Source organism: Ciona intestinalis, chromosome 4 (genome assembly GCF_000224145.3).
Source record: "Ciona intestinalis chromosome 4, KH, whole genome shotgun sequence".
Taxonomy (NCBI): domain Eukaryota; kingdom Metazoa; phylum Chordata; class Ascidiacea; order Phlebobranchia; family Cionidae; genus Ciona; species Ciona intestinalis.
In genome coordinates this window covers 5,297,638-5,321,081 of record NC_020169.2, presented here as the reverse complement: position 1 = coordinate 5,321,081, position 23,444 = coordinate 5,297,638, and the positions used below count along the sequence as shown (strand labels likewise).

The 23,444-nt window shown below is 36.6% G+C and overlaps 5 protein-coding genes across 7 annotated transcripts in view; all 5 read right to left on the bottom strand.

Moving 5' to 3' along the window:
- Nucleotides 1–2,058, bottom strand: part of LOC100185258 (HHIP-like protein 1) — an 8,942-nt gene extending 6,884 nt beyond the window's left edge. Inside the window, exons 1-4 of the mRNA XM_002125534.4 lie at nucleotides 1,942–2,058; nucleotides 1,401–1,557; nucleotides 857–1,097; nucleotides 401–488 (exon numbers count right to left, since the gene is read on the bottom strand). Of these exons, the coding sequence (XP_002125570.1) occupies nucleotides 401–488; nucleotides 857–1,097; nucleotides 1,401–1,557; nucleotides 1,942–2,027 (572 nt within the window). The 5' untranslated portion in view covers nucleotides 2,028–2,058. The remainder of the gene's footprint in view (nucleotides 1–400; nucleotides 489–856; nucleotides 1,098–1,400; nucleotides 1,558–1,941) is intronic.
- LOC100175068 (microtubule-associated protein 10-like) lies at nucleotides 1,841–5,181 on the bottom strand. Its single transcript, XM_002125494.3, has one exon. It carries the CDS (start codon nucleotides 4,773–4,775, stop codon nucleotides 2,526–2,528), a length of 2,250 nt encoding a protein of 749 aa, XP_002125530.2. The 5' UTR covers nucleotides 4,776–5,181; the 3' UTR covers nucleotides 1,841–2,525.
- Nucleotides 5,182–7,980: 2,799 nt separating this feature from the next.
- On the bottom strand, nucleotides 7,981–9,757 carry LOC113474178 (desmoplakin-like). The gene is made up of 2 exons (XM_026834095.1): nucleotides 9,696–9,757; nucleotides 7,981–9,663 (listed from the first exon to the last, which is right to left on the bottom strand). The coding sequence occupies exons 1-2, from the start codon at nucleotides 9,755–9,757 to the stop codon at nucleotides 8,517–8,519; spliced, it is 1,209 nt and encodes a 402-aa protein (XP_026689896.1). The 3' UTR covers nucleotides 7,981–8,516.
- A 38-nt stretch (nucleotides 9,758–9,795) lies between these two features.
- Nucleotides 9,796–13,376, bottom strand: LOC100177398 (pinin-like). Of its 2 annotated transcripts, XM_018811610.2 has the most exons (9): nucleotides 12,775–13,376; nucleotides 12,192–12,263; nucleotides 11,629–11,711; nucleotides 11,501–11,560; nucleotides 11,238–11,370; nucleotides 10,824–10,945; nucleotides 10,730–10,766; nucleotides 10,599–10,641; nucleotides 9,796–10,208 (listed from the first exon to the last, which is right to left on the bottom strand). In XM_018811610.2, exons 1-9 carry the CDS (start codon nucleotides 12,932–12,934, stop codon nucleotides 9,833–9,835), a joined length of 1,086 nt encoding a protein of 361 aa, XP_018667155.1. In that variant the 5' UTR covers nucleotides 12,935–13,376; the 3' UTR covers nucleotides 9,796–9,832. The 2 variants fall into 2 exon arrangements, with proteins under 2 accessions (XP_018667155.1, XP_026689828.1); XM_026834027.1 differs by lacking the exon at nucleotides 11,501–11,560.
- A 368-nt stretch (nucleotides 13,377–13,744) lies between these two features.
- LOC108949426 (plectin-like) lies at nucleotides 13,745–23,429 on the bottom strand. Of its 2 annotated transcripts, none has more exons than XM_026834024.1 (19): nucleotides 23,296–23,429; nucleotides 22,136–22,257; nucleotides 21,772–21,968; nucleotides 21,340–21,473; nucleotides 20,641–20,816; nucleotides 20,312–20,403; nucleotides 19,828–19,940; nucleotides 19,375–19,518; nucleotides 18,908–19,043; nucleotides 18,324–18,457; nucleotides 17,791–17,959; nucleotides 17,588–17,666; nucleotides 17,028–17,223; nucleotides 16,669–16,831; nucleotides 16,118–16,246; nucleotides 15,533–15,724; nucleotides 15,051–15,183; nucleotides 14,591–14,639; nucleotides 13,745–14,041 (listed from the first exon to the last, which is right to left on the bottom strand). In XM_026834024.1, exons 1-19 carry the CDS (start codon nucleotides 23,396–23,398, stop codon nucleotides 13,845–13,847), a joined length of 2,658 nt encoding a protein of 885 aa, XP_026689825.1. In that variant the 5' UTR covers nucleotides 23,399–23,429; the 3' UTR covers nucleotides 13,745–13,844. The 2 variants fall into 2 exon arrangements, with proteins under 2 accessions (XP_026689825.1, XP_018667000.1); XM_018811455.2 differs by having other exon boundaries at nucleotides 21,772–21,971; nucleotides 23,296–23,428.
- Nucleotides 23,430–23,444: the final 15 nt, after the last annotated feature.

The window sequence follows — 23,444 nt, the reverse complement described above, 5'->3', positions numbered from 1 at the left end:
GTATTCATCAATATTCATATTGAAACTCTAAAATAAATACTCCAGTATTGTGTACAGGGATTGCTGCAACAGTAAACAGAAATAAAAGATCAATGTTTGAGCATAGACAGTACTAGTAGACACCTGGGGTATCTGGCAGTACTATGGAATAACCAGTGTGAATATAACATGAAGACAATATAGCAGTGTAGTGACTCTAATGAGGCATGATATAAAAAATTCTAATACTGCCATTTTTGTCCAAACACTGCATTTTACACCTTGATTGGCAGATCATATATTTTTAGTACAACTGCCTTGATTTACTCTTAGTGGATTCACTACAATAGATTTATCTTTGATTCCTTATGGTAAAAAAAACAGATGTATTTTTTTATTAAAATGAAAAGATAGCAGATACCTATGTGTTCCATCATTTGAGGGTTTGGCAGAGGTTGACGTGTAAAAATTATTCGCTACTTCTTGTACACAAAGTACATCACAGTTGGCTACAAAAAGAAATTTTTTTTAATTGCAAATATTTATATATATATATAATTTACGTTTACGGTTTAAAACAATAGTTAGTTAGTCAAACACTAAATAATTGAAAGAAATTAATGCCAAAAATCATAAAATAATTGATGATATACAGGTTGAGGAATACCTGGATAAACTATGATAACCAGAAACCTAAGGTATGCAACATAGACCATAGTAACACAATAGCGATCAGGATCAATTGCTAGAAATACGTAACGAACAAAAATAAATCACCCAACAAAAAATTTAATTAACAACGTTAAAGTTTTGTAACAAAAAGATTTTTATATAATGATAAAATATTGTAAAAAATAGAAGCAAAGGGAACTTTTACCGTCAGAAGTTAAGTTTCCTAAATTTGTAGTACGTGTGTCACTGATTAGTGTATCAGGGTAGCAGTATGTGGAGTTCTGGGAAGAAATCACCCCAGACTGCGAGTCAAGAGTCAAAAGTGAGGTAAGATGGCTGCAGTTTTGGTTGAATTCATTAAGATATGTTGGGCACAAGGATGGGAAGGTTTTGGGAGCTGAACTTCCTTCTGCATCGTACAAGTGAGCCGCGTATGGTGAACAAACCTGGAAGTATATGTGTATAAGTGTTAGTACGAATGCACAATACAGAGTTTGAAATCTGTGAGATTGATACCGAATTATTACAAAAATAAATCCTCTGTAATGTGCTTGCCTAGCTGTTGGAAAAGGGAATAGATGACCCAAAAAAAACAGAGTCAATATTTCAAAAAACATAGCGAATTTTTCTAACCATGGGTATTCGCAAAAAAATCTTGTTAAGGGAAAAGTTGTTAAATTTTATATAAGAAAATTTTAAACTGAAGTTGCCAAACATTTGATCGCACTACTAGGATAATTTGCACAAACCTGACAGAGAATGTGTTGAATAAAGCTCACACACTCATTGGTTTCATTCACTGATGAAGAATTCATAATCTCATTGAATCTTGCATTAATAGCAGCATCATCATTGCAACAACCAAAGTTTTGATATTCAAGGCATAAATTGAACGTCTCTTCAGGCCTGCGTGTGATATGGACAGAATGAATGAAGGAATATAACTAACTTGTCTCCATACACCAGGTAACAGAAGTTATTACAACACAGGTGTTTTGTTTTATACACCTCACTATACTGCAGTACCAACTAAACTAACTGGTGACTGTGCGAACAACACGACACAACAAAAGCGTTAAGCGCCTGAATGTTATCGAGGCGAGACGAGTTAGCGGTAAAACTACCACAATAAGCTTGTTTGTAAATGCAGTGACTAAGAGCTGCTTATAAACTTGGAGATAAATCATAATCATATAATTTTACCCTTGTTTCAAACGTTAGGATGACATGGCATTCCATGGCACACGACACAAATGACACATAAGATAAAAGGTTGAAACTTAAACTTACGTGAATGGAGCTTGCGTATCAATGCATTGTGGATGGGGATAACAGGTTGGGATGAGAAAAGAAAGTAAAACCAACAAGTTCAACATACTTTACTAACTATAAGGTGCTATATCATCTAAATTTCATATAAAAGTTACAAATTTGTATAGAATAAATGAAAACATATGAAACACTAACAGTGACATATATAAAGTGAGTGTGGTATTACCGTATTAATGTATATAATATTGTATATAAATATTTAGAATATACTATAAAATACAAAGAAATAGATTACATTTAATTACACGTACCAGTTAAAAGATATTTATATATTGCAACTTGTTGAGCATATCCTATGGTAGCAAGTCACTTTACAATGAAGTTATGTTGTCTTTACTTTAAAATATTTAATATTCATGCTGTCAAATCACAGTTGCCTATTGCAATGCTTTTCTATCGAAATTAATAAACAGGTTTTGAACAACACTAAAACAAGCTTAAGCTTACAACAATTTAAAAACATAATAATATACACAAAACTTTTAACCTGTCTAAAAAATATTGGGATTTAAAAATTATTTTCATGTTTTTTCTTTAATAGTTCATAAATTTGGAAAAGATACTTTTCGTCCCAAAATATCGCTTGCGTTTGGGGAATTGTTTTCAGTTGACGTATTCAGCTCACTGATGATGTCAGATGTTTTAATGTCCGCGAGATCAGAAGTCCGGATGTCACTTGGCTCCGACATCTGGAAAGAGCTCTCAGTGCTCATCCGGAACTTTCGATGGAGTTTTTCATGAGATAAGGACTGGGATCGACTAGGAGGACGCGGTTTGATCCTTGGCTCCGATGCAAGAGATCGGATCACTGGGGAATCGGAAGAAGGAGCAGGAACAGGGAGGTCATGAGCGAAGAGCGTCGTGGCAACAGATGCCGAGTCATCAGTTGGTTTGGAATCATTTTCAACTGCTGATGATTCTTGTCGTGGTGATGGGTGTTTAGAGGTTTCAAATGAGTCTTCATAACTCTCCTTACTTGCGTGTTTAGTTTTAGACTGGTTTACTGTGAATGTTGCAAACTGTGGGGATGTTATGTCCTTACGTAAATCATCCATTGTCATTTCTCTTGGTGTAGTTGCGAAGGTGGCACTTGGTGAAACATCTGAGATTGTATGCTGCGGTGAAACATCCACAGTTAAATGATTTGTAACTTCATTAGTTGTTTGCTCCGCCTCACTCACTGCATCAAGAACAGTGGGTTGAGGAGACATCTCGAACGTTGTCAAAACAGATGTTGTTCTTTCATATGACCATGACTTTTCATCATCAAAGTCATCGGAGTAAGTGTAGTTTCCAGTTGAGTTCTCCTTCTCTTCCTGAGCGGTAGGGAGTCTTATTTCAATGCTCTGTCTGCTCTGTGCTCTAGGGGAAGATATTTCTCTCACTATTACAAGATCTTCCAACCCCAAACCAATATTCCTTGTCTTCTTCATTTGATCTTCTTGTCCAGAAGAGTCAGCATCTTTTAAATAAGATGGATCATCGTTTATAACCTCTGCTATTTCTGGCTCCGGTGTTATCTCCCTGTCAATAATACCCATTTCTCGCTTTGGTTTTGTTCCACTTTTCTTTTTTAATCTTCCGGAAGCAGGTTTCTTTTTCAATGGAACATGCTTCCTTGGTTTAGGAGCAGTACTTGAAAGCCTGTGCTCTTCAGTTGTTGTCAAAGCCATTCTAAGTCTCAGTGACTTTGTTAACCCATACTGCAATGGATACTTCTTGTTTGACTTTGTAAGTTTAGCAGAAGTTGTTGGCCTGTCTTTATGAGTAGCACCACTTCTTGGCTTTAGTAAACAAGATTGTTGCAAATCTTGTTTCATTCCTTTATCTTCCGAAACTTTTCTTACGTCCAATTCAGTTTCTTTACCAATACTTAATTGAAGAACCTCTCTAACCAAAGCACTGAGGATGGGGTATTGTTTTAAAGCTATAATGTCCGTTTGAGTTGCCTCAGTATTTCGATCTGCATATGTTTCTATTGATATTAATTTTCCTTTTGTGTTATGAAGTGTGGGTTTTGGTGGTTCTTGTTTTAATGTAATAGGATCATTTTTTTCACCTTCACTTGTCTTGGTGGATACCGACATTGCTGTAGATGCATCTTTTGTCTTGGGTGTTTCAAATGCATCACCAGAAGCCTTTTTATTACTTGGCTCAGCTTTATAATAAAGAGGTGGAGGGGTTATCACATTTTCAACTGTGGAGAGTGGCATGACATCCACATTCTTCACAGCTATATTAGATGTCAATTCTTGAACTGTATAACTTATGGGCACAGATGCTAAATGAGGAAGCATTGAATGACCAAGACTTGTTAGCTTATAAGCTATTTTTAAAGCACCCACACATGCATTTGCATAGTTTATTATAGGTACTGTTAGATTTTCCCCATGACAAGTTGCTTGGTGTAGACCATTAGTCTGCAGGTCGCCTAATACTCTTTTAATTGAGTCTTTCAGCTCAATGGAGGTTGACCCGATGCATTTCTGCTCATCCCCACCTTTGTCCAACACTACAACATAAAGTGGAGTTTTTAAAAGCTTCTCATACACCTCTGTTGGGCTCATTTTAAACAAACATGATTTCCCTTTCGTAAACTTATAAACATTTCCATGCAAGCGTGTTGTTGGCTTCTCAGCATACAGTAAGATGGTAGGAAAGTCAAGAAATGCAACAGCTATGTATGGTACAAAGCATTTCACTCGATTTCGTAAATTCAAGCAATCAATTGCAACTTCAAAACAGAAAACGGATTCCATTTTTGCTAATTTAACACCTTTAAAAAAAAGCATAAAAATTATTAAATCAATTGCATTTAATGAGAATTGTAATAATCATAGCGTAATTCTTAACAGAGTATAGTAGCAAAAAAGTAATGAATGAATGTAACTTGCTTTATCCTTGCATGGTCGGGCAACAACAGTCGTTATAACACGGGTTCTCCGTTTCATACACCTCTTGCCAGCTTACGAGTTACCAAGTGTGTAACATTGTGGGTGATTGTTAATGCTTAAATAATGCTGGAGCAGGCTGCTGCTAAACCAGTTTGGCAAGTTTCCATGTATCTGGCTGGCCGACGATCTTACTTAACCAGTTCGACCAGGCAGGCTGCGCCATGTACAGTAAAACAGCATACGGAACAACAACGACAACGCGTGCTAATAATCACAAAAATGAATAAACGCAAAAATTTGTAAAGTGTTTTCAGACACGCTTCGTTGAACATAAACCGCGAAAATATTGTCATAGAAATCGTATAAAACCTGCTGTTATTTTGTATTTTAAAAACATTTTATATAATACTAAAGAATTTTTACGCAAGGGGTCTTTTAATATAGTAACGCAGTAACACAACAGATTATTATTTTTCTAATAGTTTATTAAACAATGCAAAACACAAGTAAAATATTAATATTAAAATCTTCAGTTCGTTGTTAAATATCTTTCTGGAAAATAAAACAGGATTAAAATATCTTCATACTTAATGTGGCTGGCGTTGGTGGAAAGCCACTACGGCACGACAAGCCCCCAGCCAATGGTAGTGGGTTTCTACTCTGGTGAGAAACCCTTGCGGGATGTTACTGTCCACGCAGGTTAAAGAAACCCCAATGACAAAAATAATACTAAGACGCACATAGGTCTAACATAAAGACAAAAATAGTACGAGTGCAAAGACAGTACTGTGACATGCAACAAACACAACAGCTCAATCATACGGAAAGGAGACCCGATCACAAAAGTAATTAACGCGGACATAATCATAGAAACATCTACAAATAAAATATGGTTCAAATCCCTAAGGATATTCATTTGCAGTGTTCATCATATTGAATGTTCGACCGCAAGAAGTCGAAGCCAACAACAGCTCCGCATGTCCCAATTAAAAAGTAGGTCGGCATGTTTGTACCGCGATACTCTCGTCGTATCTTCACACATTATAATACCGTCCGGATGTTACGCTCCTCGACCTGACGTAACCGCACCGAACGCAGGGTCATGACAATGCTATGACCCACCGTATCGACGCCGTAGCGTAATTGTGACGTGGCCATCGTCCCAATCACGCTACATGACGTTTTTGGAATTATATTTATATTATCGGGGCCAAGAAGTTATTTTACAGAATTAAATGGAGAATTATTGACTTTAAATGCACGCATATTATACTGCGTGTTAATATTACTCGAGTATTTGTGTACCAACATAGCCTTTTTACCAAGCGATTTAGGACAATACAGATTCGCTGAAGGGTTCGACCTTTGTAAACGAAGTACACAATAGAGTGTACAACAACAAAATCTAATCCAACAAGATACTCGCCATAGTTGTATTGCATATATTCCGTAGACATGCAAAACGCACTATAGTAGTGACTGACTAAAAATAGCTGGCAATCGTATACCCAGCAAATAAGAATACACCAGCGCAAACACATACACTGTCACACACCATATACTTTTAATACTCAAACCTCAAACCGTGTATCCATTATCGGCGGCTTCGTCTTTGTTCTTCGACTGCAAGGCAAACGTTATAGTTACGACATAGCCTTATCAATTAGGTATTTTACTACTATGGGGTAAGATGGGACACCGTTAGCACCTAAATCCCATATTTCCTGATCGTGTTAATGACACTTTGAAATCAATAACAAACTAATATAACTGGTACATATATGTATTGCTTTTAAATTTACAAAAAGGCTTCAATTGTAATGAACCTGTAAAAACCTATTATAGTGCGTAAACGTTCAGCAATAACAATAAAAATATACAGAGCCTACATTTTAATACTTGCACATTAAATGTTAGAAACACTTTTAAAACTTCTAATGGTATTTTCGTTTAGCAATAATCACCGCTGATAATATATGCAGGACCTTGCGCTTTTCTTTGGCAGCTTTTTTGTTGAATTTTCTGCAAATATACTAATCGTTAAACTACCGCTCACATATTATTACGTCATATTTACCTTCATTCATGCTTCACGCCATGGTCCGCTTGATCCTCTGTGACGTCACATACCATGTTCTGTAACAAATCGGTATTAAAATATTTAATAAAATTTGTGACGAAACAATTAACTTACGAAGTGGGTTCTTCTGTTGCGTCATCACCACTCCGTGACGTCACATCACCAATACTTCCTAGAAAAAAGCTTATGTACGTAATAATGCCAATTGTGGTTTATACTTTACCAATACTTTGATCTTCTTGCTTCGCGCTTATAGCGGAAGTTTAATTAGAATATACAAGTAATGTGCCTTGCGTCGACGATAATCGCGCATGGGGCCCCATGAAAAAGAAAACGCCGCGAAACCACGCGTAGAATATTCGCATGTTGTTCATCTATGACGTAACGAAACCAACGACGTAACATTAATTCGAGTTATATAGAAAGCGAAATCTAAACGATTGTATCGGATTGTGACCTAATAGAACGCAGCGATTGTAAACTGAGATATTGCGTGTGACGTCGCGAGTGACGTAATAAAGAACCGTCGCGATTCCGGAAACAGAATGTTATAAAAAATATTTAAAAGTTAATATAATAAAGTAATAAACGCAAGGCACAAAACCTGTACAATTATATTATTGTACATTATGTATATTATAATGTAGTGCAATTGTATTAGTGTGTTATATTTTATTGTAAATAGTATTTGTCATAATATAATACTGAAGTAAGTAAACAATACTTAACTCTTGCAAGAAAACTTGTTGAAACCTTCCAACTTGTAACCTGATGTGGAACCAACTTCATCTAAACTGCGAGAACGTGGTAACTTTGTAGAAGAGGCGTTTTATGCGCGGAGCAATCAGCTGGTGCGAGGAGTTGGTCACGTGAGCAATCTGACCAATCAGCTTCAAGGATTGGATATAGCGGCATGATTGTGACGTCAGTTTGACATTGTGGCGTTACAGACTAAGTTCACAACGATTCGCGATTTTGAATTTCTAATATAAGTGGTTATAAGTCTAAAGAAATACTATAACATCCGTTAATATATATATATTTATTTAATTTCGTCATGAGATGAAAAAAGCGGAAATTATTTATAAAGAAATGCAAAAAATTGCGGCAAAGAACGACAACACAAACTGTTGGACGAAAAGTATCTTTATGGTCCCTATAGGCCTATGTGCCCCCAAAATTACACAGATAAAAAAGCAAAGCAAAACGAATATTTCTATACAGCCAAACGACAGGTGATTCTGCCTCAATGTAAACACAAGGTACACAGCAACATGTCATTAGCAGCGGTATATAATATAGTAGGGTAGGGGGAAGTTAGGACACTTTTCTATTTTAATTTCTTGACCCATTTGTCGGTGGGGGAAGATGGGTCAACAGTGTTTCGTCCCATTTAGAAGTAAACAAAGAACATAGGAAGAATTATAAAACCGTGTGTTCACGATTCGCATCGTTCGTTGTTAATTCTTTAAAACACTATGAGGGTATTTGGATATTATGTGATAACAGTGTCCCGTCTTCCCCCACCTTATTATATAATAATTTCTGTGTATAAAAACTTAGGACAGAAACTTGGGTTGATATTTTGACAAGTATTCTTTCTTCCTGTCCTTGCTTACAAGTTGTAGGAGTGGCAAGCCAGTTTCTTCGTCCGTGACGCAGCGTTCCACGAGTTCTAGATACGTAAGATTCTCGTTTGTATTTGGATCAAAGAATCCCTTCGTGTCATCTGAAGGGTCCTCGAGTATTTGCTCCAACCTCCTGTCGAACAAACCGCGCTCAAAGGCGGCCTCTACCGGTAGTCTATGGTTAGCAAAAGGGTCGATAATTCCGCCGGTCGCAATTTGGGCTTCTAGGAGCCGTATACCGTGGCTTTCTACAACAAGTTTACGATTCATTGCGTCGAATAAAGACATGGGCTCAGTGGAGAGTCTACTCTTGTACCCCAAAACAGCTCGCTCTGCTCTTTCCAGTACAGCTTGAAATTGCCTGTCAATCAAACCACATTTTGTGGCTTCTTTTACCGACATTTTCTCCGCCGAGTTGGGATCAATGATACTCCCAGTTGCTGCTTGTGCTTCTAGTAGACTAACAGCCGTACCTCTTCGTATAATCCCCTTTTTACACGCATCATAAAACGAAATCTTCTTGTTCGTTTCTTCAACCAAGAGTCCAGCTATTGGATCCCTCCCACTTAGAAACGGCTGCAGTTCATCTTCGAGGTCCTTCTCTTCTTTTTCTCCAAACTCCAGTTTCTTGACAGTCGATTCTCTCACCAAACCTGCTCGAATCAAGTCAAGAAGTTTGACAGCCTTTCTCCACCCTGAAGTAAACGTAATATCCTCTCTTCTTTTGCTTGGAGTCATAATAGGAGTAGATGGTGCATCCAATGTTTCTGCACCTGCCTCCACAGGAGTTATTTTAAGCTCAGTTATTTCATCTTGGGAAATATTACTCTCTTTATCCGATTCACTACTAGACGAGGACGAACTATGCGTGTCCTTAAAATTTAGTTGTGAAACCGTCACTGGTACAGAGCTATTTTCTTCCTTCCCGTTCCTACCATCGTTGTTTTCCTCATCACTGCTAGAAGAAGAAGAACTACTTCTGGTCTTCACTTCGGGCTTTTTGGTCTCAGTCTCCGAATCCGAAGACTCGAAGCTCGACACCTTCTTCTTGCTGCCATCATCGCCTCCTGTATGATCACTGAAAGAAGGCCTGCCTTTCGGATCGTTTACTTCAGGTTCCGAATCCGAGGATTCGGAGCTGGATTTTTCATTGTCCTCACTGTTCCGTTCATCGTTGACAGCAGGCTTTGTATCAATATTAACATACGTTGGATGTAATACAACTTCTTCGTTATCTTCTTCAGTCGCTATTGTACCAGCAACCACTGGCGTTGCATCACATCTGTTGGTTCTCTATCTCCGTTTATATCTTTTCCTACACCTCCTTCACGCCTATCTTCGTCGTCAGAATCGCTACTACTGCTGCTGCTGCTTGTTGACGCCCTTCTGCTTACTTTGGAGTAAATATGCTCATTTTTATCATTCGCAGAAGAATAACTGGACGATGAGCTCGTACTTTTGCTGTCGTCGTCTATAGAGGGATGCGAAAGTTTCGACTTCTTTGTTTCATCATCTTTAAGCAAAACAACAGTTCCAATATTAGGAGGGGGAGATTTCGTCTGTAGTTCCTCATATGAGATTGGAACCTCATCGTTGCTTGGGATTACCACGTCTTCAGGCGACCTTGGGAGATACAAGACGTCGGTTTTTGTTGGCTTATATAGAACTGTGATTATACTATAACATATTTATAATTTTTATTTATATGTGTATTGAATACCAAAGATCACGTTATTTAGCATAGCGAAGAGATTGAAGGTAATAGCAAAAAGATGGTGACTATGCCACGCTAATAATCGGTTAAGCATGTTAAGAGTTATAAAAAGCAACTCACAGTGGGTTGAAAATACCTAATTAAGGCAGAATACCAAGTAATTGGAAAAAAGCGCGCAAGTCTGCACCCGCTATTTGTATACTATAACAGATGTATAATACATTGTATATAAATGGGACGAGAAAAAAAAGGTGTCTCTTTTTTCCCACCCTACTATATATCATGTAGGCTATAGTTACCTGTTTTCTGGTGCAGCGTGTAGCATGGCGTCTGCAGCAGATTCTATAAAAATGAATTAATATTCATATTTCGCTACCGTAATCGAAGAAACAAATAAAGTTATTATTTTTTTGATTAAGTAAATTCCAACCTTGAAATTCATCCGTTACCGTCATTGTCTCCGGTTCCTATGTAACAAAAATAGTTGACCTGTTATATGTGGGTGTATGAATCATACAGCATACCTTTCTTTGATTATGGCTTGCAGTAATCGCCACTTTATAAGGTGCGGAGTTACTGAGTAATGTAAGAGCATCTTGGTATGTGATGTCGTCGAAAAACACGGTCACACTTTCAATGACATCACCTGGAATATCATACGAAATGTTAGTAATACCTAAGTTAAAATTGTAGACAGACTTGGTTTAATTTGTAAATATGCTATAGGGGTATGCCCGTTACGTTGGTGGGAAACTATATATAATGGGGTGAGGAAAGATGGGACATTTTTTATTCCGTTTTCTCGTCCTATTTGGTAGTAAACAAAGAACATTCAAATAATCATATACAAGTGTTCTGTTTCATACACCTCGTGCCTGCGCTTACAGGTTACCACGTATGTAACTTTGTGGGTGTTTGAAAATCTCATATTCTTATACCTTCTTTCAGTTTATCGTGTGCTGGGCCATTCCTACGTATATTCGCCACTTGCACGTTTCCATTCTCTCCTGGCATTAAATCAAACCCGTTGGTTGGCGACTCTTTCTCGTCCATCAGCACAGTGAAGACGTCCTATTGTAATACAACATGGTCTGTGTTAGACCCGATACGCCCTATGACTTTTAGTGGGAACGCTTTGTGATTTTATATGAGCTTGGTATCTCATGTTAAGTATAGGTTCAAGTGAGTTTAAAATGCTTACATTATCATCAGTGGGCGTCTTAACGTCGACATCGACTTCTTTTGCTTGTAATGCGTTATCCTAAACACCCAAAACATGTTAACAAGGTTTTAAACTTCATTAGTTAAACTTTAATGAAAACCATTCACCATTTGCGCATTTTGGTCTTGTGGCTTCGTCTGTACCTCTCCATTTTCGGCGTTGTGATCTTTTCCGTTTGCGTCTGTTGTGTCTAAAATTATTGATATATGGGCGTTACAGTTAAAAGAACATTGTCAACGTATAAGTTGTATGTCTAATTCCAAAATAACTGTACGGTAGCAATGTAAATGCGATGTTGTGAGAAGGTATATAAAGGAAAACGAACATATTCAAACAACTCTATAATATACCATCGTCTATAGTCTATAATATATCACGGCCTAACAGAGATCCTACTAGAGATACGGCCTGACAATTCACATTTTACGTTTGAAATTAGAAGGCCAAACACCATTATTTTCAATTGTTACGTCATGTATTTTGCCTAAAAAAGGTAGCAGTAATGGAAAAAAACGCATTAAAAAACATACGAATTTAGTAGGTCGTGTCTATATGTGTATTTAGGCGAAAGTGCTTTTTCAAGCTATATAAGTATGTGTTACACTCAACGCGGTTTTAAGTGCAACCGTGACTATACGACATACGTAATAGATAGCAAAGCAAATGGTACCTTCAGTATTTGATAGAACAGGATTGTCGTGTCCAACGTCATTGGAGTTGGAAATATTTCGCTTCTTCTTTTCTAAAACCACGGTTGTAAAACATCACATTAAACAGTTGTTAACACGGCCATAGCGAACTACAGACACCCACGCTTTAATAAACGCTATTTGTGGATTGACGGCGTATTGTTTTAGGCACATATCAATCAACGTAACTTCTAAGACCAAGTTAATAACCAGTGGAGCAAACACACGGGGCTTTTAAATTCACGAGATAAGTGTGCCGGGAAACATGCTATCTTCATATTACATAGCTTTATAATATATTATATAGTAGGGTGGGGAGAGATGGGACATCTGTAGCACATAATATCCAAATGTCCTGATCGTGTTTTGAACAAGTAACAAAGGTCCATAGGAGTCGTGAGGACACGGGGGTTTTTTTCTTTGAATTTTCTTTGTTTACTAACAAATGGAACGAGAAAATAGATCAAAAAGGTGTCTTATCTACCACACCCTACTATATATTGAAGTATTCTATTGCATTTTAACATAAGCTGGTTTTATACAGATTTAGATGTTATTGCTTACTTTTTATTAGTTTAAAATACAACAAGGCAAGTGCGATACAAAGTAGAACAACTCCCAGAGTTCCAAATATGCTTACAACTATCGCTTCTGTATACGTAAGTGGCTGCTGCGCATGCGCTGTACCAACAAACAATAACAATACAATTGCTCTAAACAACATCTTGAAACGTCTACGCAAAGCAAATGCTTGGAAAAGTCGAGATCGGCTTAAGAACTGACGCGCCCCGAAAATTCCTTGGACGCATGACGTCAGAGCGCTCCTTTCTTCGCGCTTCTTACTATTACGTATACAGAGCTCGACTTAGAACTAAAACTGCAGTTTTTAAAGCGCTGTTTACGTGGGACACGCATCGTCGGCTCTGGCAGGCTGATTGCAACGAATTGCCGATCAAGTATAAAAGGAAAACGAAACCTTATAAAATCTGTAGCATTCAGAGACATTAATTATGGGCGTGTGAATAAAAAAATGAGGCAGTTATAAAAACAAAATAAAAATAAATCACCTGTTACATTATACCTAATCTGAATTAGTCGTTATGTTATATAGTAGGTTGGGGTAAGATGGCCCATGTTTTCATTCTCTCTTCTCGTACCCTTTGGTAGTAAACAAACAATATTTACGCAAATATTTAACCTTATCCACGCGTCTCTTAAAATTGTTGCTAATTGTTAAAAATATGATTAGAAAACACGACATATTATATGCTAACGGTATCCATCTTACCCCAAAGTACTATATAACAAACTACCGTTGTTTCATGACGCTTTAAACGGTTGTTAGCAAACCTTGGGAGTGTTGACAATGTCACTGTATGGAAGTTAGTATGTTTGATGGTATGTCATTTCGAGTCTTTAGTATATATAGTAGGGTGGGGAAATACGGGAAACCTTTACCACATAATATCCAAATATCCTGATCGTGTTTTAAACAATTAACAACGGTTAATAGAAGTCGTGAGGTTTTATAATTCTTTGAATGTTCTTTGTTTACTATTAAATGAGACGAGAAAATATAACAAAAGGTGTCCCGTTTTACCCCACACTACTATAAACTAATGTTTTATAACACGTTATTTTGATTCTTTAGACGTCCCAGGCACGAGCAAGGAATCATTTCCATCTTCGTCCTCCTCAAAGTCACCTTCCTCTGCCATTAGTTGAGCTGCAGTTTGTTCGTCGATCAATTTAAACTTGAGGGCTTCTTGCACGGTGAGCTCGTTCCCAGAGTTCGGGTCAACGATCACAACACGACGGCTTGTTGGGGAAGCTGTGGAATGTAAAAGATATTGTAATACACGACATAATTAATGTATTCAGGTAGGGTAAGATGAGACACCTTTTGCACATAAAATACAAATATCCTGATCATGTTTTAATCAACTAACAACGGTCTATGGGAGTCGTGAGGATACGGTTTTATAATTCTTTGAATGTTCTTTGTTTACTACCAAATTGACGAGAAATTGGAATGAAAAGGTGTCCCATCTCCCCCATCCTACTATACATACATTATACTTAAGGATATTGTAATATATCATATAGCATAAACTTAATGCATACATAGTATAACACATTTCGTCAAGTAGTTTTCTATTAATTGTTATAAATCTCTACTCTTGGTTGTTTTAATTCATTTGTTCTTCGTAATTACAATAGATATATAATGTAGGGTGGGGGAAAATGGGACACCGTTTCATTATATTTTCTCATCCCATTCGGCAGTTTTTTAAAATACGATCAGGATATTTGGATATTCTGTGCTAAATGTGTCCCATCTCCCCCCACAGTACTATACATTTTATCTTATTTTACGTACATGGTCGACTCCCTCTCATAGACGATTTTTTCTTTCGCTTTGCTTTTACCTTGAACAGAAATATATGCTTAGATTCACAAAGTGCAAAATACATTACATAACTTTACTTTATTTAAAAAAAATATATATATTAAAAAAACGTTACACACTAACAAAAAAACGGAGAAAAATCGACAGACCTTAATATAAGCTTTAATGGAAAATACACATCATTTATTTAGTAGAATGGATAACCATACGATATTTAATTGATGTTAATTTCATTATTGTCTATTAGAGAAAAAACGCGCATACAATCGATGTTATCTGCGGTAAACAACAGCCGTACTAAAACATGCTAAGATGCATGCTGCTTATTTAATATTGTATGTCCGATACACCTACCAGAACAGAACATTAGATTAAAGCGATAACGTTGTTCTATTTATAGCATATTGTGGATGAAGAATTTTAACTTTACCACTGGCTTGGACGGACTTGGACTTTTTTCGCGGATTTTTCGACCTGATGGCTTCGGTTCAAACGGGAGAACATTCGGTGTTACAGTTCCAGTTTCCACCGGTAACAACAGCATATCATCGAACGTTGTGCATCTAAAACAGAAGCTTGGTTGTATCCACGAACTGTGGGCGTTTTCACAATAGAGAAATCAAAAGAAATATTTTTATGTCAACGAAACATGTTGTCCTAAAATATAACAATATTTTGTTCTGCTCATTTTCAGTACAAACCTAACCCCAGTAATGATCTGGTGCTACGACATAACCCCACATAACACACACACACACACACATACATATATATATATATATTTATCACAATTGTCTTTTATATCATGTTCATTTTGAATTTTCCTACGCCAAACATATAACAAAATATGGGATAAACAATGCTTTAGCAACTTCGAGAGCTTTCATACTATAACAGCTATAGTGTTCGTACCTTTCCATAAGGACAGAGTAATTCAGATTTTCTCCCGTTAGCGGGTGTACATAGCTAGAGGTTTCACGCTGGTCCAGTTGTGAGGCAAGGTTCCTGTCAATCAAACCTCGCTTCAAGGCCACTGCCGCGCTGATTCGAACCGGGCTCTTCGGATCTATAATCCCTCCCGTTGCCAACTGAGCTTCCAGAAGTCTATTTATATAACGGAGAAAATTTGCGTCGCTGACTTTACAAACTTAATGGATATATAATGGGGGGGGGGGAGATGGAATAGCTTTTCATTTTATTTTCTCATCCCACTTGGTAGTAAACAAAGAACAATCAAAGAATTATCAAACCATATCCAAACGACTCCTATAAACCGTTATTAATTGTTTAAAACACCATCAGAATATTTGTATATTATGTGTTGAAAGTGTTCTATCTTTCTTTTCAACCAAATATATGCCACGTATCTCTATATTTTGTTATGCTTTGGTATAATGTCTTTTAACAAACCTGGTGGTGGAAACCAGTTATCCTAGTTTTGTGTTTTACCCAACCGTCTAATACATGCTTTATATTCTTCATACTTGGTGCATGTACCTGATACCGTGTCGTTCAACAACTTGGTGTCTTCCCATCGCCTCACAAAGCGACAAAGCTTCGTGTTTGAAAGGATCTCGGTATCCAGTAACTGCTTGTCCAGCCTTAGATACAACGTCTTCGTATTCTCTATAAAATGAAAGAAAACTCTTTAAAACTGTTGACATAATAGAATAGGGAGGACGGGACACCTTGATTAAATAATATCCAAATCTCGATCGTGATCTAAATAATTAACAACGGTCTATGCCCTATGGGAATCGTGAAGATACGTTTTTTTCTATTTCTTAAAATGTTCTTTGCTTACTACCAAATGAGATATATAAGAAATAGAATGAAAAGGTGTCCCATCTCCCCCCCCCCACTGCTGTATACAAAAGGCGAATTCGCACGTATTGAAAGAAAATTATAAAATTTAGAATCCAAACTTAAAGCCTAAGGATATACACATTCGACAGACAAGCGGAAAAAGTGGATTTACACGCCAAATACAGTATACGGCCAGGTTTAGTAAAACGATAATTTCGTGTTAAAGTGCATGGTAATTCTACCTGTCAATCAGGCCTGTTTTTAAAGCGGTTTCTATGGTAACGGTCTTGCCTGACTGCACATCGATAATCTTCCCACAAGCGGCTTGAGCTTCTAATAATTCGAAAGCTGTTCCTTTACGAATCAGTCCGGCTCTACTGGCTTCTTGTATGCTCATCTTTTCACCTGAAGATCAATGTTTTTTTTGGCTACGTAACATAATATGTGTGCTAAAACTAAAGTATAGTGGGGTAATAAGCCATAAAGCATAGAATGTGCATATACACTATTGAGGTAATAGGCCAGCTTTGGTTTAAATCCCAGCAGTTTTTTTTGGCATGCCTTACTACTGTAGAACACAACAACCACTAACCCTACCTACCTGTACTTCTATTCAACACCCCAGCGATTGGTGGCTTCCCATCCACATACACCCTTAGTTGCTTGATCATATCTTTAACTTCATACGACAGCATCCTCCGTGTATCAAACCGCTCCGCAGTTTCCGCATCAATTAGTTCGGCATCGACAACGTCTTGTAAGGTAACCGGTCTCTTGGATTCGGAATGGAATACAATCTGTAGAAAATATTCTAAACATGAAACAATTTTTATACAAGTTTTAACATGTTATAAGCAGGGAATAAATTGTTTAGTCAGTTTTTAATGGTAGATAAAAACGTCATTATATATGTTTGTAAACAACGACGTCGAACCATGTATATATAGTTGAGTAACAATAATATACTATCATACAGAACATACAGTGTATATGTATGGTTTCATTCAGTGGTGTTAGGACAAAGAGTGAATAAAACAGACCAACCGTGTCATAACGAATAACGTTGCCCCGTCAAGTGTGGATAAGTAAGTTACATTCATTTAAGTTATCAATTTTAAAACACAAACAAATTCAACGCAATTCCATTTATTGGCTTTTTACCTTTGGCGGTCTTGGATCTGTTTTCTTTTTAACCCTAAAAGGCAAGAGACGAAGTCCTGTGTCCTTGTCTATGACGCATCTGTGAAGAAAAGGCAAAGGATATTTTACTGATGTATTTGTTTACACTATGCGAGTAGATTTTAATCGGATTACAGCAGGTTTCGCAGTTACGGTGGTAAGAAGGGACAAGTTAAGTAGTAAACCTTTTCATTAGTTCCAGGTAACTCAGGTTCTCTTGAGTGGTTGGGTCAAAGAATCCTTTCGTATCATCGGACGGGTCTTGTAAAATATCGTTCAGTCTTTTGTCGAATAAACCGCGCTCATAGGCGACCTCTACCGGTAACCTGTGGTTGGCATTCGGATCCACGATTCCTGTATTGAAATAGTTAACATGTAGTATTCTGATACTTCTGCTAACAGGCACAATGAAAAGCAGTTTTTCAAATCTTCAAATAAATTAAAACAAAAATTTTACTATAATGTCCCGTCTGCCATTCGGTAAGACTTCTTTAGGGTTTTGCCAAATGACAGAAATTAGAATAAAATTAATAGCTTCTATACCAGATAAGCACAAACAATTAGTTGTATTTATTTTGACCTAATACCTCCAGTACTAATTTGCGCATTCTATATGAAACTCCATACAATCCATAAACAACACAATCCATTTCCAATACATACATTCCTTTTACAGTAGCAATCCATACACGGTAGCAATTTATAGACAATTCTATACCTCCAGTAGCGATCTGAGCTTCAAGAAGTCGTATACCATGATTCTCAACCACTAGCCCACGTTTCATGGCTTCGAACAAAGATAGAGTTTCTGTACTTAGCTTGGTTTTGTATCCATAAACAGCTCGTTCAGCGCTAAGACATATATAGTATATAATATTGTGGGATAAGATGGATACCGTTGGAATATACTGTCCCATATTTCCTAGTCGTGGTTTCATTAACAACGTTCTTTTAGAGTCCCGTGGAGACGGTTATTTAATTCTATATATTCCTTGATTACTACCAAATGGGACAATAAAGGAGAATGAAAACTTAAACCATCTTAGCCTATAACCTACATATATAATTTGTTATTCATATTTCGTGAAATTTGTTATTCATATTTCGTGAAATTTATTCGTATTACGTGAAATTTATTCGTATTTCATGAAATTTATTCGTATTTGGTGAATTGTTTTCATATTTCGTGAAATTTATTCATATTTCGTGAAAACCATCACTTATACATAGGCGACAGCATACTGTAGCCATCACTTAGAACCAATATTACTTAAAATCTAAATGTCTTCTAATATAGCTCACCGTAATAGCACTGTTTCAAACTGCTTGTCAATCAACCCCTTATCGCTCGCTTCTTGCACGGACATTCTCTGTGCAGTACAAGGATCTATAACTCTACCTGTAGCAGCTTGAGCCTCGAGCAGACTTATCGCATTTCCTTGAAACGTAAAAGATAGGTTGCCGTGGTCGAAGAGTTAAATAAAATTTAAGTTATGTAAATTAGCCGAGAAATGGCTACATACTATATCCAGTCAATGCGTAATATGTAGTAGGTATATTCCGTTGCTGCCAGGAATGTTAATTTTTTTTTCAAAAATGTCTTGTTTGGCTTTTGTCACGCAAATATATGCAGGAAAAAGTAATTGAGAAAACATGGGTGTGTGGCTATCCCTCATATTCTTAATTTGTTGTGCGCTTTGGACTTACATAAAGCTTCCTATGTGTTGGGGAAATATGCCAAAATATGAAAATACATAAAGGTTTCATACCTTTTCGTATTAAAGATTTGGTTTTCCATGCATCGTAAATGGAAATTTTTTCGCCAGTATCGGACATTATCAAGCCGGCAATCGGTTCTTCACCAACCAGATATAACTTTAGTGAATTTTCAATACTCGATTCTTCAATCTTCCCTGTTTAGAAATGAATATATCATTTATATCCGCATGGTGGGGCACGGTAGTCATTATAACACAAGTGTTGTGTTTCATAAACTTCGTACCCGCTTACGAGTAACCACATATCCGCTTGTAGGTTTATAAGAAAGCTTTGTTGGCTTCTATACTACCAGGCATAATGTAAAAAACTGTCAACAGCTGATCTGGTATGAAAAACGTAGCGTATTTCTGTTTCGTATGCCATCGGGAAGTTTATTTACATTATTCCGGTAGCAGAAGTAACAGAATACTTGTAGTCTAGTTTCTCAGTAGCTAACATTATACCTGCTTCTATTTGCTCCAACGTTGTCTCGTCCACAACACCAGCTTTGTATAAATCGTCAAGGGTGACTCTTCTCTTCCAACCAGAAGTAAAATGAACGTCTTTCCTAGACCTCCTGTAACGTATAAAGATGAAAATTAAATACATTTGTCTCTTTTTAAACCACGTTTGCTTGTAGTGTGGCCAATTTCATTTTCTTTGTTGTTTTATTTAGTTTGATCTTAGCTATCGTATTCGAAAAGGTAAAAAATGCTGTATAGGTGAGTCTGAGAAGATGGGACAACTTTTCATTCTATTATCTTGTCTCAAAGCATTTGGTAGCAAGCAAGGAACATTCCAAGAGGTATAAATCCATATCCTCGCAACTCTAATATACCGTTGTTGTTTGTTTAAAACACGATTAAAATATTTGGATATTATGTGCTAAAGGGGTATGCTTTACCCCACGTTATATATGTTATGGCATTTTATACCAAATTCACTGACCTCTTTGGCGCCACCAGTGGTTTCTCAGGTGGATTTTGAGCTTGGTCGAAACTTTCTACGATCTTGGAAACCGAGGTTTGTTTGATTGGTTTCTAAAATAAAGAAAAAGATTCACTAACTTATTTGACCTCGGGGGCGGGCAACGGCGGTTCTTATAACACGGGTGTTTTAGCCCGCTTACAAGTTATCAGACATGTAACTTTGTGGATGATTGTTTTAGAAAGATTTTTTAACAGTCTAAACAAAACTGTGTTTTTTCTAACACTGTGAATTTTTCTACCTTTAAGGTCTACAAAACTGTTCTGTGATTTTCCAACAGTGCAAAATACCTCTTCAGTTTTTTCCTTCTCGTTTTCTTCCTCACTGGACGAGGAAGACGACAACAATGTATCTGAAGATAACGAAGACGAAGTTTCCTTTGTGGAAGGTTCGAGAACAACCTCATTGTCGTCAGAAGAAGATGAACAGGGAGTTGCAGGTTTTTGTGGCGATGAGGGTGCTATGACTAACATGGTATAAGTTTATTTATAAATATTCTTTCAATTGATCATCTGGTATAAAAAAATAGTGTATTTTCTTCCAATTAGAACCTTAATATGTTTAATTATATGTTCTTTTCAAAATTTTTACATTGTATCGTCTGTAGGGTATAATAGTCATGCATTTTATTCAAAACATTACTTCTATTTTTTATCAATACGCGTGTTTTAACAACTGTTGTTTTACCGTTACTACCCGTCTTTTCGCTTTTTACCAACTCTCTTGTTCTTCGTTATCGTGACCGAAGAGACGAAATAAATTTCATTCATTTATTATGATGTTTTATCGCCATCCGGCTCTTGCCGAATGTCACCGGTAAGTAACACAGCCTTAGAACAACAAGTTCCTATCCCCTTGCTGCTTATATTCCAGATCCTTTGCGGCAACGTAGTCCCACTAACCCTTATAATAGCAAACCTAAGTAATAGGACGACCCACTACCAAGAATACAAGCATTTCACCAATATATAAAATCTTAAGTTACATACCTGGCTGTTCATCTTCTTCTTTTGACGACGACGAACTTGACGATTTCTCTTTTTCCTCCGGTTCCTCTTTCTCCTCTTTCTGCTCTTTTGGCGCTTCGTGTTGAGAAGCTTCAACTACAATCGGAGGTTCGTCCCTTGGAATAAATGGATGAATGAATAAATGAATAAATGTATGGACAAATAAACATGGGAAAATTTAATTGACAAGTGAATAAATAAATTCATAGATAAATGTATGTGGGAATAAATAAATAGGAGTGTGAATGCATGTGTTTTAAACAACTAACGACGGTCTATGGGAGTCGTGAGGATACGGTTTTATAATCCTTTAAATGTTTTTTGTTTACCACCAAATGGATGTTCTTTGTTTACCACCAAATGGGGCAAGAAAATCGAATGAAAAGGTGTCCCATCTTTCCCCCAACGCAATACCTTTGTTCTCGAACTTCTTCTTGATTTGTTTCATCTATGGTGGTTACTTTATCCTGGGAGCATGATGACGTAGATGATGATGAAGTAGATGATGATGACGTAGACGATGATGACGTAGACGATGATGACGTAGAAGAAGAAGAAGATAATGACGAATGAATCGAAGATGTTTCCACTTCTACTTTCGTCTTGACCTCCTTCTAAAAAAACGATTTTTTAAAATAATAAAATTTTAAACTTTATTAAAGAAAAAACAGTTCTCGGAGTAAATAAAAAAAATCAAAATTTCCAAAAACAAATTTAAAAATAAGGCACGAAAATGATCAAAAAATGTTAAAGAGTTAAAAAAAGGAAATAAACGAACTTGTTTTTCTTCGTCTGGGGGTTTGGGTTGTTTTAATGGTTCGACTTCAATCACTCGATCTTCATCTGGTTGCTTACCGTTTGGGTGTTTGCCGTTTACCGCTGGTTGTTTTTCAATGTCATCTAAATAAGTAAATATAATATTTTATTTTTTGTAAAGTTTTCACATTTATTTTTTTTACTATATAATTTTTATTTTATAATAAAAATTCACATTTTTTTAGACCTTCAATTTAAAAATTCCTAATAAAAAAAAGCTTGGCTAAGTTTAAAATGAATTTTTTACATTTTTTGCTTTTATTTAAAAAAAGTCTTAATATAAAAAAGTGCTTATCTTTAAAGTTTAAAAATAAAACACCGATGTTTCGGTTGCGGTTTTTTAAATCTCGCATCGGAAGCTGTGTTACAAATAAGAACGCGCTTAAACTAGCAATGTTTGATATAATCAGTCATCTTAGCATGGCTGCGGGCGAATAGTTTCGAGAGATAAACGCTGCGTCGTGTTTGCGCTAATATTACATTAGCCCCGGTAATAAAAATATCAAAAATAGTTTTACGATGACATTTTCTTAGATTGAAACCGTTGGAAGAGATTGGCTTTAAGATAAATCCTTGTTTACCGTAACGTGTTGCTATTTAGATTTTAAACGTTTTCATTTACTTATGGGTTACCCGCGTATTAATTTTAGATCGGAGTTTTTTTAACAAATTCACGCGTTTGCCGTCTTAAAATAACAACTACAATCCAAATACACAAATGTTCAAAGCACACAAACATATTTTAAATTTTTGCACAAATATTGGTATTATAGTATAGGGTGGGGGAAGATGAGACACCTTTATCACATAATGTTCAAATACCCTGACCGTGTTTTAAACAATCAACAACGGTCTATGGGAGTCGCGAGGTTACGGTTTTATAATTCTTTATTTGTTTACTATCAAATGGGACGAGAAATGGAATAAAAAAGTCCCATCTTTTCCCATCCTACTACATGTATTAAAACACGCCACTAACGTTAAAGAGCAAAATTAAACCAATGCAGCAACAATATGCCATCTTATACGAAAGCAGAGAAGACACGCCCAGGGCAGGACAAAGTATCGCGCTTCTATTGACACATATATTTTTTAAAAAAGACGAAAATAAAACAAACTTACCTTTTTTATTCTTGGACGTAAAGAAGATAATAAGCATCAGTAACAAAATAAGCGACCCCAGTGCGGCTAGAACCGCAGTTATCGCAATCAACCCGCCTTCCATGTTGGTTTGCAGCTAAAACCAGCGACTTGAGATAAATTCTTGAGCG